Here is an 18,059-nt window from a genome sequence, read left to right on the forward strand (position 1 = left end):
GGATCGAACCCGTGCCTCCTGCAGCAGAAGCACAGAGTCCTAACCACTGGACCACCAGGGAAGTACCCTATAGTTAAACTTCAGTAAATGTCAGCTGCCTGAAGTCACCGGGTTTGTCACTGTCAAGGTCCCAGCCCTAGGAAACCTCACACTGGGAGCTGGAATCTGTGTTCTTTGGGCTCCAAAGCCCATTTTTCCAGGCACAGAAGGGAGATAACAGGCCAAGATAACAGGTGCCAAGGCTCAGAGGAATCACATGAGAGAATGACATGGGACCATCCTGATGGAGTTAGAATACTGAAGAATATCAGGACCTCAAGCGATCTTAATGCTCACATTTTTGCTGGCTCGCAGAGGGGAGGTGATCTCTCTAGCTCCTGAGGCACGTGAGTGGTAGAGCTGAGAGACAAAATCAAGGGACAGGGGAAGCTAGTACCCAAAATATTACTTTTGGAATCTGCAGTCTTGATTAATGTTTAATATTTGGTAAGAACCAGCACTAAAAAAAGACACCATGCACAATCATCCAAAGAAGGAAACGAGTGAGTTAGTCTCGTTATCCCCATTTTGCAGGAATGGAAACTGAGGCACACAGAGATCAAATGGCCTGCTCAGGGTTTCACGTTCATTCGAAGGCTGATTTGGGATTCCTGGATTCTCCCTACTTTGTTTATACTGCTGTTAGCACTCTCGTCCTAACATTGCTGAAAGTCGCCTCAGAACTAAAGAAAATTGCAACGATAATATTGATACTACTCAGACCATATTTCAAGGCTATTGACATCTGAGGACTAAAGAAAAAAAATCATTTTTTTAAAACTTAATATGTATTTCTAACTTGCTCTGTTCACTGTGCTCTTTGTGAAAGTCATGCCGTGACATTAAAAAAATTCTGATGGCTCTGATTTCTCATTATATGATGTTCATGTTGCTCTTAGATAAACAAAGTGATACCTGATAACAAGGAAGCACCTGACCTTGGAAAGGCAGCTTTGCCTTCTGAGAGCAAACTTCCTGGTAATTACCTGACAGCTCCACCTGGGTCAGGCCCTCCCCTGTGGGACTGACCTGCTGGTACCCTGTCTTACATGACTCAGTCCCACATCCCCCAAATTTCCTGGCATGTGCTCACCACCGCACCTGGGCTGTCTTTCCCTGGCATTTACTTAGCACCCCTTTCTGGCACCTTCTAATGTGGTTCCCTCCTGAGGGTTGCTCCTCAGCCTTCCTTTTCAGTCTTAGTCATCACTTCAGGCTTGCTTCTTAGGTGAAGACTTCTTTGAGTGCAATTTCTCGAATTCTAGTTGTGTTAGTTAGGATGGGCTGGGTTACTCTGCAGTAACAAACAAGCTCAGAACCTCAAGGGCTCAACACGGCCAAGGTGATATCTCATTCACTCTATGTGTCTCCTGTGGGATGTACGCAGGGGCTCTGCCCATCACGGAAAAACAGGGACCAGGCTGCAGGAGGCTCCAAGTTCCTGCTTCAGTTCTTCTGACTCTGGTTCCTTTGCTCGTTCCTTATGTAACCTTTGCTACAGCAAGCAGGACACCAACAGCACCAGTCACAAGACTACTGCAACCATCAGAGTGCCTGCTCTTGGCATCGTTCAAGCTTAATTGAACAGCTTCATCTTTCCTGCCAAGGTGCCAAACCAGTTGAGTGAAAGGACAAAAATAAAGCCTATGGGGACATATAGCACCTTTGTTTCTGATAAAGCTGATCTTGGAACATGGGGCTTATTTCTGTGGGACAGTGGGCTTCCAGAAACCTGCGCTTGAGTTAGACAGCTCACACCACCCAGAATTGTGAGACTGAGGCCAGGTCTCCCCATGGCCTGACACCCAGCCCACAGACAACTTCTGGGCTGCCCAGGCCCAAAACAAGAGCCCTTATATTGATAGAAATGAGCCATTTCATAGAGTCCAGATGGAAACGCTGCAAAGTAGATACTCTTTTTCACTTTTTACATATGAGGAAACCGAGACACAGAGAGGTTGAGGAACTCTCCCAAAGACACACAGGTGCTGTCTCTTAATATCTCTCATGTTATGCCAGAGTGAGTCTCATACCACCCTGGGCTTCTGGCTGTGTCCTCACTGGGGAGGGAACCATCTTGGTGAGAGTACCTTTCTCTGACTTTTCCACCCAGGGGCACTCCATTTGTTCTCCCACACTAGGCTCAGACGTCATTCAGAAGCTGTCCTGGCAGGGCCTGGCTGTGAGGGAGGCCGCGTGCTCTGCCTGCTGCACTGAGTATGAATACCCAACAAAGGACGGCAACAGAAAGTCCCCAGCCTCTAAAGGAGCTCTCAAGCTGTCCATGTTGTTTGTGGATGTTTGTGGATCATTCCTAACAGCTCTGGAAGGGATCTGAAGGTGCACAGTCACCACGCAGCCAGGCCTCTAATGATTCTGCACCCAGTTCCAGCGTGTGTGGGGTTTTCTCCACACCAGGCAATTCTCCAACCCCAGCTGGTTGTCCTACAATTCAATTCTGACACTATGTACCTGGGGCCAGCATCAGCTACCACAGGTTAAGGGCTCAGTCCTGCAAGACTGCCCCACCCCGTCTTCAGACACCAATCTCAAGTCCAGGATGTCACCTGTGCTTCTGACCCACAGGCTATAGATTGGAGGTTCCCACGATCTCCTTCCTTAGGTTCAACTGATTTGCTGGAACTGCTCACAGAGCGCAGAGAAACCTTCTGTTTACTAGGTTACCGGTTGATTAAAAAAGATTAACTCAGGAACAGCCAGATGGAAGACATGCATAGGGCAAGGTATGGGGACACTGAGTGGAGCTTCCATGTCCCCTCCAAGCTCATCTCTCTCCCCAGTGTTCACCAAGCCGGAGGCTCTCTGAACCCCATCCTTTTGGCTTTTTTGGAGGCTTTATTACATAGGCATGATTGATTAATTCCCTGACCATTGGTGATTGAACTCAATCTCCAATCCCTCTTCCCCTCCTGGAGGTTAGAGGTTGGTTTCCCATGGCAACCAACCCCCATCCTTAGGGGACCTAGGGGCTTTCCAAAATCACCTCACTAACATAACAAAACCCACCTTTCTGGTGCTCATCACTTAGGAAAATCCAGGGGTTTTAGGATCTCTACGCCAGAACTGGGATGAAGAGCGTATATATATATATATTTCTTCTTATTGATCATGATATCACAGCCTCATTCATTCCCCATTATCCACAGCCATAGACAGGTGTTTTTTGAGGGTGGGTCTCCTCCCCATCCCTGGGATATTGCAGACACCCAGTAAAGGTTTTCTTTTCCTTGTTGAACTAATGCCCACCCCACGGGCCTGTGGAGAGGATCAAGTGAGCTCCTGGGATGAAAATCAACATGTAAGCAGTATCTCCCATTTCTGAATTAGTGTGCATGTGTGAAATGCCAGAAGCATCCCTGACCTTTGTCTTCATTTTATGAATGAATCTCAGATGACCCCACCAGTCAAGGCAGAGCTTGCACATAACCACAAAGGTTCATTGATTTATGCTTAAAATCGAATTGGTATGTCTTTTTCCTGCAGACTGATGGGGGGTGTAAATGTCCCTTCCACGTTGTCCCTGTCCGAGCCTGGAGCCTGCTTGTGTGTTTCCCTCTCATCTGTCTCAGAGCAGAGCTGGGTCCCTGCCTGGAGGGGCAAACTGACCTGGACCAGCCCAGAACCCCTAGCAGCTGTGCTTCAGCTGGTGCTAGGGCAGAGAGGTGGACCCCATGTGGACCGGGAGGTTGGCATTCTTCCTAAGGTCTGAGATGGATTGGGGAATATATGGCATTAGGGCAGCCCGGGCTGAAGTGTGAGGGACCTGCCTTCCAGGACTGTGCTGGGCAGGTCTCCCAACCTACCATCTCCCCATCTGTACCTTGGGGATAACGATTCCCAGCTGGGTCCTTCAAGGACTGATTTTGAGGGTCAGACGAGGCAGTGAATACATTTTGAAACTCTAAAGAACAGGTAAAGCTGAGGTTTATGGCTGTCCTGCCTGGTTTGTGGCACACTCTTGTGCTCCTTATGACAAGGTTGCCCTGATGCTTTGCCCCTCCCACCCCATTGAATGGACCCTGTTGGTTCCCATATGAACCAATGAAATCCCCTCTGGGGCTTTAAGTTTGAATTGGGGCTTTGCCAGCCCGAGTCCAGACTAATGTAATGACAGGCCATTCTTTGATGTGAAATGATGGTATCTTAGGTGAATTCCCTGGACTCTCAGGAATTCCCAGTGGCCTTTGCATCTGACCCTTTACTTCCCCAGAAGCCAGTGTTGCGGAGTATGCTGTGTTGCTTGCTCAAGGCTGTGAGCTCTTTAAACTCAGGTGGGAAGAGCTCCAGAAGATCCGGGGACTGTTTTTCTTGCAGAGGCATCCAGCACTCCTCACACTTCGAGGGGGGATTTATCTCTGCCTAAGTCCCACGTGGCCCATCTGGTGTGATGTGGTGAGGTCTGGGGGAACAAGGAGAGCCTTGGAGGCCAGCTCTGCCACTTACCATGACCTTGAACAAGACAGTGAGCCTCTCTGAGCCTCAGTTTCTTCATCTGTAGAACGTGCTGCATGTAAGAGCGGAGCAGCTCCACTCCCAACATCACAGTGCAGCCATGAGGATTCAGTGAGAAAATGCTTGAACGGCCCCTCCCAGGGAGCCCGGCTTAGAGGAGGAGCTCATAAAGGCAGCAAACATCGTCCCTGACACCACTGCCCTCCTCTGCTGTCCTTTAAAATCTGTTTTAACACACTGATGTGAACCTCACAGCAACCCAACATAGGTTTTGTAACCGTGATGAGGATATTGAGGACCAGAGAGGTTTGGCAACTTCACTAAAGTCACACAGCTGGGAAGTGGCAGATTCTGAACTTGATCCAGGTCTTCAGACCCTCAGGTCTGGCATCATTCTAAGTGCTGGAAGATGTTTGTATCCTTAATGGAATTTGTAGAAGTTGGAAGTCTCTAGGCAGAGAAAACTCAAGAGGATAGAGACTTATTTGGGAAACAGTCCAATTGTACCCATTATGTTATGTGAAATTGCACAGATGTGGCCATTTTGACTTGAACGGTGTAAATCCGACATGACTCAAGCCTGTTCTTTCAGTATACATTCATCCCAGTGAGAGGCTAGAGGGTGATTACTGGATTTGTGTAGGACAGGGCCGTCCTTCCACGGGACAAGCGTATTTCCGCGAGAGTTCAGGGAGCTGGCTCCTTCAGGCTGGGCTCCAGCCAGGCCTCCCGATTGTAGCAGCCCTCCAGCAGAGGCTTGGAGGGCCAGAAGGAGTCACGTGGCCCTTAGTGAAAAAGTCTGTTCCCAGGACAGCCTCTGACTGTGGCCCAGGGAGCTGTGGTTTTCCTCCAAAGACCACAGGGAGGGCCCTGGGGTAGGAACAAGGCACGTGGAAATGTGGCCCCTGACACAGCTTGGCTAAGGGAGGGCAGCTGGGGCATGGGGGGTCTGCTCTACCCTCTCTCCCTATGGCCAAGGAATCACTGTCGGGACTTTCCAGAGCCCTCTGGGGCACCTTGGCTGTGTGATTAGGGAAGACAGGAGGGCATAGCGTAAGTGGTCTTGGGGGCCTGACATCCTGGGTGAGTCCGAGCAAGTGATACAGACCAAGACCTTCGCTTCACTGGGGAGATGAGACCTGCTTCTAGGAGTGGTACGTCTGAGGGTCTTGGAGCAGAGATGGCGCGATAAAGACAGAAGTATGTGTTCCCAGTCCAGCCCCATGGGAAAGGGTCCCTGGAAAAATCAGCCAGAACCTTTTGCAGGAAAGACCTGTGAGCACTCAGGGCTCAAGCCTGGCTCAGGTGACAGTGTGGGATAAGAAGAGGACCTGGTCTTCTCCTGCTGCTGGTGACGCGGCGGCCCAGTGTCCCCGTGTGAGCTGAGGGCTCTGGGAGCAGTGGCAGCCCTGCAGGGTGAGGGGCTCTCATCGGGGGTCGCAATGAGCACCAGCGTGGGGTGGGGCGCTGAGCAGAGGACCTGGTGGACACTGGGTGGAGGTGGGGACCACGGGCTGGATTCTGAGCCCGTGCGATTTCCTCCTGGGGGTCCCAGAGGAGACTGGAAAGCCTGGAGGTTTTCCACAGTGACTGGGGAAGGAACAGTAAGCTGTGGGTTTTAGCCTACATTTCACCCAGGCCTAGCACAGGGCTGGATGGTGCAAATGCTAGTAAACCCTAACGCAGTGGACACTTGAAAGATCGCTATGGCCTGGATTTCACACACATCCTGGGGACGTAAAGAGAGACTCAGACGCAAGAGGATGAGGGATTTACACGCCACACACAAGCTTGGGCCGGGTCAGTCATTCTTTAATGCCATGGAGGAAGGGGACCTGGCCTGGAGGGGACAGCTGAACCCAGAGAGGCAGTTATTTTTGGGTAGGATTCACCACCTTTCCCACGAAGAGGGGAGCCTTGGTGGTTTTATCGTAGATGATGAAGACGAAGGGTCTGTTGTACTCGACTTCCGGGGGGATTGACATGGGGATGGCTTCCAGAAACGTGGCCCCCGCAGCTTCTGTTCCTTTCTCATCGATGGTCAGCACAGCCTTGTGCAGCGCCTGCAAAGGGGAGAGCACAGAGGTCCCATCTGAATGGAGACAGGCTGCCGGCCCCCAGCCAGGCCTGGGAGCAAGGCGCGAGGAGAGCCTTGCCCAGGGAGGGGCCCGCTCTGGCCTCTCATCGCCTGGCCTGTCCTTCCCCATCCCTGTCCTCCCCTCCCTGCAGGAGAGGCACAAGGCATGGCTCTCAACGCTTGTGTCTGACCCACGAGGGGACCCTCACCTCTTCCTGACCAGCCTCCTCAACGGCCCTGGGAAGGAACCCACCACCTCGGGAGGTGGATTTTCTTGCACTTTGTCTCCTTGGCTCCGCACTTGTTGGTAGACCTGATTCTAAACTCCCTGGGGACCAGGGCTTCGATGGGGACCTTCACACGCCTCATCCCCACCCGGGCACTCAGCTCACAGTCAGTCACTGAACTGCACTTGTTTCTCTGGGCACCTGTAATTCTCCCACGTAAATGGCATCTTTGGTCGAAATCACTCTGTAACTCAGACTCAGTGATTCACCAGTAGCTCCTGATGTCACAGGCGCAGGGCCAAAGGTCCTTTGCAATCCCTGAGCCTAAGCCTCTCTCTGTAAATAGGGGTTTATCGGGACCCAAAGAAGAGAAGTCCCCAGCCAAGGATGAGACAGAGGTTGAGTGACACAGCCTCAGAGGAGGTCCTTAAATAAAATGCACCAAGCATGTGAGGCCCCCTGTTCCCCCCCATCATCCGGCCACACTGCAGTCTTGGTGGAGCGATGGCATTCCTCAGGGACCTCAGTCTGCAGGTGTGCCTGTGTCCCTGTGTCCCTTCCTCAGCCTCACCCTCGAGCTGCAGCCCCCGTGCACATTGCGGCCTACAGAGGTCAAGGACACACTCACCTTGGACAGCTTCAGAGGCACTTCCTCAGTGATCCCTGAGAGGTCAGCCCCGTTGCTGAAGACCTTGGTGATGCCCAGTTTACCCAGGAGAGTTTTCAGATCATAGGTTCCAGAAATGGACAGTTTGGGCAAGTGTAAATTGGCAGAACTGTCACGACGGATAGAAAATAAAAAAGTTTCACAGAATTGAAAGTGTTTCCTTTTCTGGTTGTTCCTCCCACTTGGCGCCCTGTCCCCCTGCCCATGCAAGGATGTGAGGTCAGCCTTGATCTATTCTACTTTTAGTTCCTCTACACGTGGGGTCAGAGAATGTTAGAATCACGGGGATCCTCTTGTCCTGCAAAGCCTCTCAAATGCCACCTCCTCTGATAAGGCCTCCTGGAGGATCCAGGGTGTCCTCTGGAAGGACTGTGCACACTGCTTCCCTGCAGGGTTTGGTCACCCCTCAGACTGGGACTCCCCTGGACCGTGGGGTGTTCTGGCAGGTCCTGAGTGACATCTGTTCAGTGAATGATGAGTACTTCTCTGTATTTTTGTTTTATATCGTACATGAGAAAACAGCTCATCCGGGCATGGGCATATTTACAAATACAGAGGCATGCACTAATTTGGGGTGCATGAAGGGGACCAACCACACTCATCTAGTGACAAAGGATCCAGAACCAGTGTCAAACGTGTCCTGGAGTTTCCCGCTCTGGACCTTTGCTTTTCAGGCCTCTCTGAGGTTTTCCCCCTGTTTTGCCGTGGACTTTCTGTCCTGAAAGTCCACACTCAACTGCCACCTTTGCCAGGAAGCCCACCTCTTCCTTCTGGGTTTGCCCACAACATGGGTTGGCGTTGCTCTCCCTGCACGGGGCACCGGCCACTGGGAAGGGACACTGTCCAGGCTGGGGAGGAAGTCCTCAGGGACAGGACTTTCCCTCCTCACCCCTGGGTACCGTCCCTCCCATGGAGCCCGGCTGATACTACCTGCACGGATGCTGGCCTCTGCTGGAGGCACAAGGTCATGCACAGTGGTCATGGCCATGGGACGTGGGTCTACCCCCCACCTTCAGGCTGGACCTATTGTGGCAGCTCCTGAATTGGCCTCTGGTTTGGGAAGTCACCTTGCGTATCTCTTTTCCAGGATCTTGGTGAGAAGCTCCTTGGTGAGCTGGTCCTCCAGATGCTGCAGTTTCCCCTGGTCGGGCAGGATGAAGATGGCGGTGGCGTTACCCACGTAGTCCATCAGCAGCACCCAGCTGGTGAGCTTGTCGCAGTAGTGGAGGTCAAACATGCCCAGGCGGTTCATCATGGGCACCTTCACGGTGGTCTCCTCATCCACGTGGAAGTCCCTCTCTGTGGTGTGCTCCACCTCAAAGGGCTTCTCCCATTTTCCTGGAGAGAAGGGACAGCGGACATCAGCCAGGGGTGGGAGAAGGTTTAATAACGGTGGTAGAATAAAGGAGCCCTGAGCCCCCTGGTGAGATACGTCTCTCTGGGCCTCAGCTTCACCATCTATAAAATGGGGCTAAAATGAGCAATCAGTCTACAGAAAAGGTATTCTGGGAGGATAATGCAAGACTGGAGTAGTATCCAAAATTTCAATTTTGTAGAGGCTATTAAGTGGTAGAGGAAGGATTTGAATCTTGGTCTTTCTGACTCCAAAGGTGTCACTGGTTCTTCTACAGTCGAGTTGTCAGAAGCGTGTTCCAGGAAATCCTATTTCCTTTGTACGCTCTGCCAAAATTTGTTTTTCTGGCTCTCTATTTTGGGAGACATTGCATATCACACACCCCTCCCAGGTAGGGATTTACAATGCACATTAGGACATTTAAGGCTCCGAAAAGTCCTGCAGAGACGATGATACTTTGGCTGTTTAATCCATAGTTCCCTAACCCTATTTGATCAGGGAAAGTTTTAGTGGTCATGTGTGGAAAATTAAATAACACGTGCAGAGATGCATGGCTGTATCCCATTCTGCACTGCCAGGAAAGTTAAGAACTGAGTGTTTGAGAATATTTTGGGGGTGTTTCTGTTTCAGGCTGGTTGTGCAGGCTTACCTTTAAAGAATATGTAATTCACCAGAGCAAAAACTGTGTCTTGGTCAAGATCATCTACCAAATCCACAATTTTTCCTTGGCTTCCCTTCTCTACATAATCGTTGATCTTTTTCTTGGCCGCTTCAGTATCCCTGAAGTTGGTGGAGAAGGCTTCGGAGTGGTACAGGTTCTTGACATCCTCCAGAAACTTACTCACTAGCTTCGCGCTCTCGTTGATGAAAAGGCCATTGCCAGTGGTCAGCTGCAGCTGGTTGTCTGGCTGGTTGAGGGTGTGGAGAAGATGCTGGAAACCTTCATGGATCTCAGCCTCTGTTCTTTCAGTGAGGTTGAAACCTAGACCCTCCAGGATCTCGGTGTGAGTGTCACACTTGGTCCCCAGGGAGAGCATCGCAAAGGCTGTAGCGATGCTCACTGGGGAGAAGAAGATGTTGGTGGCATTGGACTCATGGGCCACTCGGCGGTACACAGTGAAGGCGAAGTCGACCAGGTTGGGGGCGATCTTGTGGCAGGCTGCTTCCTGGTGGTGCTCATGATCCTGCTGGGATGCCTCTGTCTCCTGGACAGCGTGTCCCTGGAGACCCTCAGCCAAGGAGACGGGGACCAGGCAGCACAGGCCTGCCAGCAGGAGGAGGCCCCACGTGATGGAGGATGCCATTGTCCTGCAAGAGAGAGAAGGGTACCACACCCGGGTCAGGCCACACGATGAGTCCCTCGATCACCGATGGACGCCATGTCAAAGCAACCACTGTTTATCGAGCACCTATGTGCCAAGCACTTTCCTACATCAGCACCATTGAAAGACTCAGAACAACAGCAAAGACTTTATGGCGATTACCATACACCAAGCTCCATTCTAAGCACTTTACTGTCTTATCTCACTGCATTCTGGTAACTGTCCTATGAGGTAGGTCAGGCGACTATCCTGACCTTACAGATGAGGAGACCAAGCTCCTAGAGGTTAAGTCGCTTGTCCAAGGTTCCAGAGCAGTAAAGTAGCAGGACCAGAATCACACCCCCAGGTAGTCTGGGTCTGGAGTCCACACTCTCGATGGTTCCACTAACATCTGCAATGAGCCCGAGGTGTAAGTGCCATAGCCCCTACTTTGCAAAAGAGGAAACTGAGGCACAGGAAGTAGATGATTGCCCAGGACATGGGCCAGATCGGGCTCAGGGATGATTGGATCCGGAACAGCCCTAGGAAGAGTTCTACTGAACCCTTGTTTTTAACGGACAGAGAGGCTGCTGCCCTGAGTGGGAAGGATCTAGCCCAGTGACACCCAGTCAGAACACAGAAGGGCTGTGAGGGACCCAGATGGGAGGCCGCACCCCCTTAACACTCACAGTGTACCTCAGCCCCTAGTAGATCTTCCTGAGCTAGAGGGCTGCCCTCAGAGGGAGTCCATGGCCTCAGACGCAGGAATGGGCTGCAGTCAGCTTAGCTGCTCATCTCGCTCGCCACCTGTGTCCCAGCTCTGCGCTCAGCGCGGATGTGGGTGTTAGAGGTCTGGTTCCTCCAGTCAAGTGGGGTTTGTTTGTTGGGGCAGGGGTGAGGTGGGGTGGATAAGATTTGAAAAAGCATCACTTTTCTGTTCAGAAAGACCTGGGTTCTAATCCGAGTCTCTGTCACTACCAGCTGTGTGACTTTGGCCAAGTCATTTAGTCTCTCTGGCCCTCTTTTTGTCACATGTAGAAAGTAAGATTGTTGGGAGAACTTAGTGAAATAAGTCTAGACACCAAGCCTTACACTGAAGGCATTGGAGAGAGATTACATTGAGGGGAGGCTGGTAGGGGTGCAAACGAGAAGGCTTCCGAGGATGGCAGGGAGGGAGATGAGTTCCATGGGTGGGGGGAGACAATAGGGAATGACAAAGCTTGTGGCTGACCCAGCAAGGTCAGGCTCTATCTAGTGATAGTCAAAGTCCCTGTCACCCGCAGCAACACGGCCAGTTCTGCCCCCACGGAACTCCCTCTACTCCATATAGATCCCAGCCTTGGGCCACTAGGCTGAGACCTCCTAAGTACAACCTGCTCTCTTCCCACATGGAGAAACTGAGGTCCAAGCAGAGGAGAAGGATGCGTCTGCTGCTAGCTATCAGTCGTATAACTAAAACCATCATTTTAATAAAATACAAAGACAAAGGAGCCCTTGAACTTGGCATATGAGAACCTGAGGGGAAAAAGTTGGAAATAAGGAATGCTGGGTTTCATCTACCCCTTGGACTTTTAAAAGTTTCCTTCCAATGAAACAGCAGGATGAAGCACAAAACTGGCTGCTTTCCACCACCTTTCCTTCCGGCCTTCACACCTCTAACTTATCCAAACAGAGCAGACCACGCATTATGTAATACTTGTTTATATTTTTCTTAAACTAGCCAGTGGTTTTAGAGCTTACGATCGTGCTAAGATTAGTTCTGTATATTTCCATTGCCCTTGGATTTCTCTCTACTCCTCCACTGGATTTTGCTGTGGTCCTTCATGGTTTATGGAAACTCCCCATCTTTGCAGGGCGCAGAGATCCTGAGGGATTTGGGCTTCTGCAGGGTGGGGACACTAACTATGCTGAGTGGTCTCAAGGCCAGAGGCCGTGGCTTCTAGTCCTGACAGGGCCACTTCTGTCCACTTGGCCTTGGGCAAGCATCTTCTTATCCTGGGGCCTCATTCTCACCAGCTGTATCAATCGAGGCAGCGGGGATCTAAATGAGGTCCCTGTGTACCAATGCTGGATTTTTAATTAGAGGGGTATCTGGCTTTGGTGGAACAACATGGACTGAGACTTCCCATGGGGGATGGGATGTGGTGCCCTCCCGCTGAGAGGGTTGCTGGCCTTAAGAAGGTAACAAGGCTGGTGTGGAGTTAAAGCTGGGGTGAGCACATCCCTGGCTCCCACCCAGTCCATCTGCCAGGGGGTTACATCACCTACTCTGGCTTCCTTCTTTCACAGTAAACGGCTTGAGACCAGGAAAGGGTAAGGGCCTTGCTAAGGCCACACAGTGAGTCAGGGAAAAAGCTGGCTTGAGCAAGCCTTGGTTTTCCCACCACTCGAACTACAGATAGGACAGTATGTCGTCAGGTCTCAGACCCTGTAAATGTCAGAGTTAGGTCCTGAGGACTCTGCCGTTAACCTTGAGCCCCTGTTGGCTTCATTTTGCCTCTCAGTCTGTTCCTTACAACTTCGGGGGCCTAAGACTTCTCTCTCCTCACCCTTCTATCAAAAGCAGCACCCCACACCCCCCAAATGCTAGTACGGGAACCAAATGGAGATGAGAAAGTAAATGGTGACGTGCCCAGAGGTGTAGGGACCAAACTTTAAACCAATAGAATGAAGATGTCACAGTGACACTTCTGGAGTCAGGGGCAGGTCAGGGAGAGTAAAGTGACCCGTCCCTTTGCCTAATCTCATGCCATTTCCCCCAGGACATAAAATGAGTGACCAAGAGCAACCTAGTGGGGTCCAGGGAAGCGACTGTGGCCTAAGGTCACAACCTGCTGACACCTGGCACTAAATAAGCCCAGGTGTGACCCAGCCCCGCCACTTACGGGCAAATGGCCTTGGGCAAGTGACTTCACTTCTCTGAGCCTCGGCTTCCTGTAAAGTAGAGAAAAGAATCTCTTGAAGGGCAGACGTGAGGACCGAACAAGGTGGTGGGTGGGCGGGCACTGAGCAGGTGTGGAAGGCCTCCCCGTACCTGCGCACAAGTAGGATTCAGGCTTGAGAATTGGCAGGTTTCTTCCTGGCCGGTTGCCACACTACCCAGGACCAGAGAGGGGGATGCTGATGAGCAAAGAATGGCCTCTGAGTTTGGAGTGTGTTCAATTCAATTCTCCAAGTCTTTATTTAATGCCTATGAGCTGCCAAGCCTCATTCCAAGCAAATGGTATTTATCATCAGCATCCTCCTCATCACCACACTGAGTAAACAGCAAGTGTTTCTTATTCTTTCTTCATTTTATTTCTTCATTTTATAGATGGAGAAATTGAGGACTACAGAAGTTACGTAAATTACTGAAAATCACAGAGCTGGTTGCTTACAGGACTGACTTTTTTTTTTTTTGGCCACACCGTGCGGCCTCCGGGATCTTAGTTCCCTGACCAGGAATCAAACCCGTGCCCCCTCCAGTGGAAGCACGGAGTCTTAACCACTGGACCGCCAGGGAAGTCCCTACAGAACTGAATTTAATCCTAGGTATTTCGATTTCTGAGTCTGGCATTTAACCCTTCTCTGTGTATAAAGCTGAAGGCAGAGGCCTTGGAACAGAAAACTCAGCGGTGGCCTGGCTAAATGAAGAGGGGCAACACCACTCTGTGGCTAAGATCAGAGGCTACGAGGCCAGAATGCCCAAGTTCAATTCACCATCAGCTGTGTGACCTTGGACAAGTTACTCAGCCTCTCTGAACCTCAGTTTCCCAGAGATGATAAGGGTGTACTTACCCCATGGAGCTATTATGCAAATGACATAGGTGCAAAGTGCCAAGAAATGCCCGGCATGCAGTCAGCTCTCAGGAGGCATCAGTCATTACTGATACTGTGAATCTTTCAGAGCCCTCTCAGGGAGTCTGATTTCCCTGGCCTTGTCATCTCTGTAGGCCCCATCTCCAAAAACCAATGATGGAAAAATCATATCCTTCCTAAACTCCAGAGATCAAGGCCAGTGGGAGTGGGGTGGGGTCAGGAGGGCAAAGGTTATCTATCCTTTGACCAAAAGGACAGGGAGGTTGCGCAACTTCCTAGGGTCACCCAGCATGAGAGGGGCTCAAGGCCAACCCAGGCTTCCCAGTCCCCAGCTGGTGCCTGAGGCCAGAGGGAACCATGTTGGCAGTGGACCTGGGGTCCGGAGCGGGGATTCTGGAGCGAGGCGGCCTGAGCTTGAGCTTACATGGTGTGTGACTGGGAACAAGTGATGAGCCTCCCCGTCCCGGATGTCCTCGTCTGTAAAAGGGGAGTGCCATGGTAAGCACCTCAGAAGATGGCCATGAGGCTTCAATAGAAGCTGCCTGGCCAGAGCGAGGGCTCAGGAATACAGCTCAAAGCCCCCCGATGACGGTGCCTGTCCCCAGCTTCCCATCTTCTGCTGCATATGAGGACGCCCAGAGGCCCACAGTGCACGGGGTGGGGGCCCAATTTGGAACCTCCAGGCTGAGACCTGGTGTGGTCCTGTTCTGGGCATTTTGGGAGAGGATGGAGGCCTGAGGAGAAGCTGAAACTCTGGGCTTCTGGTCTGGCTTGGCCCCCCTACCGGGTCCCTGTGTGAGCCTGGGCTTCTCACTGTCCCCCTCTGAGCCTTATGTTTCTCATCTGTAGAAGCGGAGAAAGATACACATCCGAGCAGTAGGGGAGGTGCTGAGACCTACAGAAGACAACCTACGGGAAAGACACAGAAGCTGTGCCAGCAGAAACGTACTCCTTCCTCGGTCCCGGGATGCCAGAGCCAGCCCCCCATTTCCACTTCTGCCCACAGAGGGCCGGTTTAATCACCGGGAGGTATTGGGGAGGCCCTGGACAGGCTTGGGGAGCAGGAAAGGACCCCCAGGGCTGCTGTTACTATGACAACAGGAGGCCAAGCCCCAGCCCTCTCCAACCTCCCTGCAGCCCCAGGGCCTTCCCCGGGTAGCGCAGGGACCCGGAGGCCTCTCTGGAGGCTCTTGCCAGTGGAAGGCATACTTACGATTCACTGTCCCAGGTCGGGGCTGGTGACCACGGCTGGGGAGACAGAGCCCTGTCCTTGCCTGTATTTAAGCAGTGGATCCAGCGGGGCGATGTGGGAGGCTGCTGGTGAATATTAACCAAGGTCACCCCAGTTATCAGAGAAGTAAACAGGGACTAAGTTCACTGACTGGACACTGAGCCTCCTGCCCACGCTGCCCGTATGTGCTCCTCCTGGGCGGCATGCAGCCCTCTGTTCCATATACCAAAGGGAGTCTTTGTGCCCAGCTCATAAACCACAGCCTCTGTCTCCAAGCTGGGGTGGCATGTGACTCACACCCTTCAGAATGGCATGACTCTGCTGGCCGGTGCTCCCGCTGGGGAGTTCTCAGTGGCTGCCCCACTGGTAGCAAGAGCTACCATTTATAGAGCTACCTTGAAATGCCCACTGCTGAAGATGCAGGGGGTGAAGTAGGTTGTGAGTCCAATTGGAAGATGGGGAAACTGAGGCCTAGGGTGAAAGGCTGCTCATCCACCCAAAGTCACCAAGCCGGATACAAAACCTCTCTCGACTTCCCTGGAAAGAAAATGGGGCTTGACCACTGTTGATACAGCCGCTTAAGGCTTGTATGGGTGGCCGTGGGCAGAGGCCGGGAGTCAGAGAGTAAATCTATGAAGAGCTGTGCAGCCTCAGGCAAGCCGCTTCATCTCTCTGAACCACGAGGTATTTTTGTTTGCATCGTAGGGCTTTGGAGGTCCCACTTCCTAGCACGGTTGTCAGTGATACACAAGATCACTGATGTAAAGCGCCGGGCACACATTAGGCTCTTGATTTCGGTCTGCACAGCCCTCTGTTCAGACCTTCTCTCCAGGCTTCTCCGGGCAGGAAGAGACTCAGTTCCTGGCCAGCCTCAGGCCCATGTCTGTTTCCACTGGATGCAGCTCCCGGCAGACTAATGCGATCCACAGGCTGTTTGAATTTTCCTTGGGACTGTTGCTCCGTGCAGGAGCTACTGCAGGCTTTTGGGGGCACTGGTGGTGCTTGGGGGTGTTGGTGCAGGGTTGAGGCCAGTGGGGCCCTACTTGACCCTGATCCATTTAAAAACCCAAGGCAGTTGGCATCACACTGTGTGCACCGTCCCATGCCCCCTTGGCACGCAGTGGATATTTCTGAGTTGAGTGGATATTTGTCGAGTCAGTGGACAAGCACGTCTTTGTCCTTCTCTCGTTCCCCCGGTCCCAGCTGTGGGACTCTGCCAGGTGAATAGCCTGTAGGCTCCTCTAGCTCACAGGGTCAGACCAGGGAACCCAGGGCCCCCATTCATTGGCTGTGTGATCTCAGGCAAGCTGTTTAACCTCCCCGTACCTCAGTCTCCCCATCTGTAGAATGGGGATGGTGACAGTTCCTACCTCGCTGGGCTGCTGCGAGGATTAAATGCAGCAGTTTCAGGTAAGCTCAGGGCCCAGTGCTGGGGGCGCACGGTGAACCCCCTATGATGTTGGCATCCCCATGGCAGTGGGTCTCACGGCTGTCATTCTGGGTGGGTGGGTGGGGGGGAACAATCCAGGAGCTTCCCCCCAGGACTCCCTCATTCAGTACTGTCAGTACCCCCTGTGAGGGGAGTATGTACCACCCCTCATATAGAAGCAGAAATGAGCTCAGGAAGGGGTGGACTCCCCCTCCCATACCTCCCGACTCCCCGGTTCCACAGTCTGACTTCAGAACCCTGACTCTCTCCCCTGAGCTGGCTGAAGGGCCATCTCCCCCAGGGCACTACATCTGCCCACAGCTTGGAGACCTAGGGTGTGGTGAGGTGAGGCCTGCCCTCCATACCTTCTGGGCATTTCTTCCCCTCTCTGTGCCTCAGTTTCCCCATCTGTGCAATGGCTTCCTTCCACACCCGGCTGCCCCTCCCAGCTCTCACACTGAATGGGCGAAGGCAAGCACCCAGGCTGTCGCCGGGTGCGACAACCCTTTCAGCCCGGTGGCTTGGGGCTGGTGGGAAGGTGTCGCCTCCTCTCCAACCCCCTTACCTTCAATTCCACTTCCTGCAGCGGAAGGAACTCCTCCTCCCCCTGGGGCTCCTGGCTGCAACGTGGAGGCTATGTGTCCCTGAGTGCAGCACCCGGGCTGTGCCAGCACAGGAAGAAGGAAGCTCTGGGTGGCTCAGGCAGCAGGCCTGGGAGGGGCGGGGACCTGGAGCAGGAAGCTGCCTTGCACAAAGCTGCCAGGAGCCGGCCCAGGAAGTCCTGTGTGTCACCTGCTGTCCCTGCTGTGTCTGGCTGTGTGGCCCAGGATCACCCAGTTTCTTTGAGCCTCTGTAGGCAGGCTGGTAGCACCTGCCAGAAAAGATTAACGGAGATGACAGATGTCATCCGTTGGCCCAGAGCCTGGCATCAGGGTCCTGGCAGGTTTCCAGGGCCCCCTGTAGAGGGACGAGGCCTGAGCCACCTCTGAAATGCACAAGAAGAGTCCCGCAGAGATTGAGATGGGACCGTGCGTATGGGGGAGGTGTGCGTCACAGACCCTGGCTGTGGGACGAAGAGGTGCAGGATGCCGGGGGGACTGGGCACTTGGAGGTGGAGTGAAGAAAGAGCAGGTGGGGGGAGAGTGGGAGAAAGTGGGGCTCGGGGTGGGGCCTATCCCTTCTGAGTCAAGGGCTCCACACTCAGCCCTTCTCTGTCTCCCATCCTCACACTCCCCTCCCCCCAGCAGTTCATGGTGCGGAGAGCTCCTCTAGACAGGCACCCTGGGGAGAAGGGGTGAGACGATCTGGCAAAATGGGCAAAGGACAGCACGCCCAGGGTGGGGGGCACCCAGCGGCCACTCTCCAGGGCCCGAGCCACAAGCCAAGGTGGAGGAAGTCCTGGCCACTTGGTCACTTCTGGAATTGTCAATTGTAACATCTGGACTGATCCCTGGGACTGAATA

General features: G+C 52.8%; 1 protein-coding gene across 1 annotated transcript; it reads right to left on the reverse strand.

Annotated features, from left to right (window-relative positions):
• Positions 1-6,315: 6,315 nt before the first annotated feature.
• Positions 6,316-10,145, reverse strand: SERPINA1 (serpin family A member 1). The gene is made up of 4 exons (XM_079699750.1): positions 9,487-10,145; positions 8,551-8,821; positions 7,445-7,592; positions 6,316-6,575 (listed from the first exon to the last, which is right to left on the reverse strand). Exons 1-4 carry the CDS (start codon positions 10,139-10,141, stop codon positions 6,384-6,386), a joined length of 1,266 nt encoding a protein of 421 aa, XP_079555876.1. The 5' UTR covers positions 10,142-10,145; the 3' UTR covers positions 6,316-6,383.
• Between the last annotated feature and the right edge of the window lie 7,914 nt (positions 10,146-18,059).

Source organism: Hyperoodon ampullatus (assembly GCF_949752795.1).
Source record: "Hyperoodon ampullatus genome assembly, chromosome: 3".
NCBI lineage: Eukaryota > Metazoa > Chordata > Mammalia > Artiodactyla > Ziphiidae > Hyperoodon > Hyperoodon ampullatus.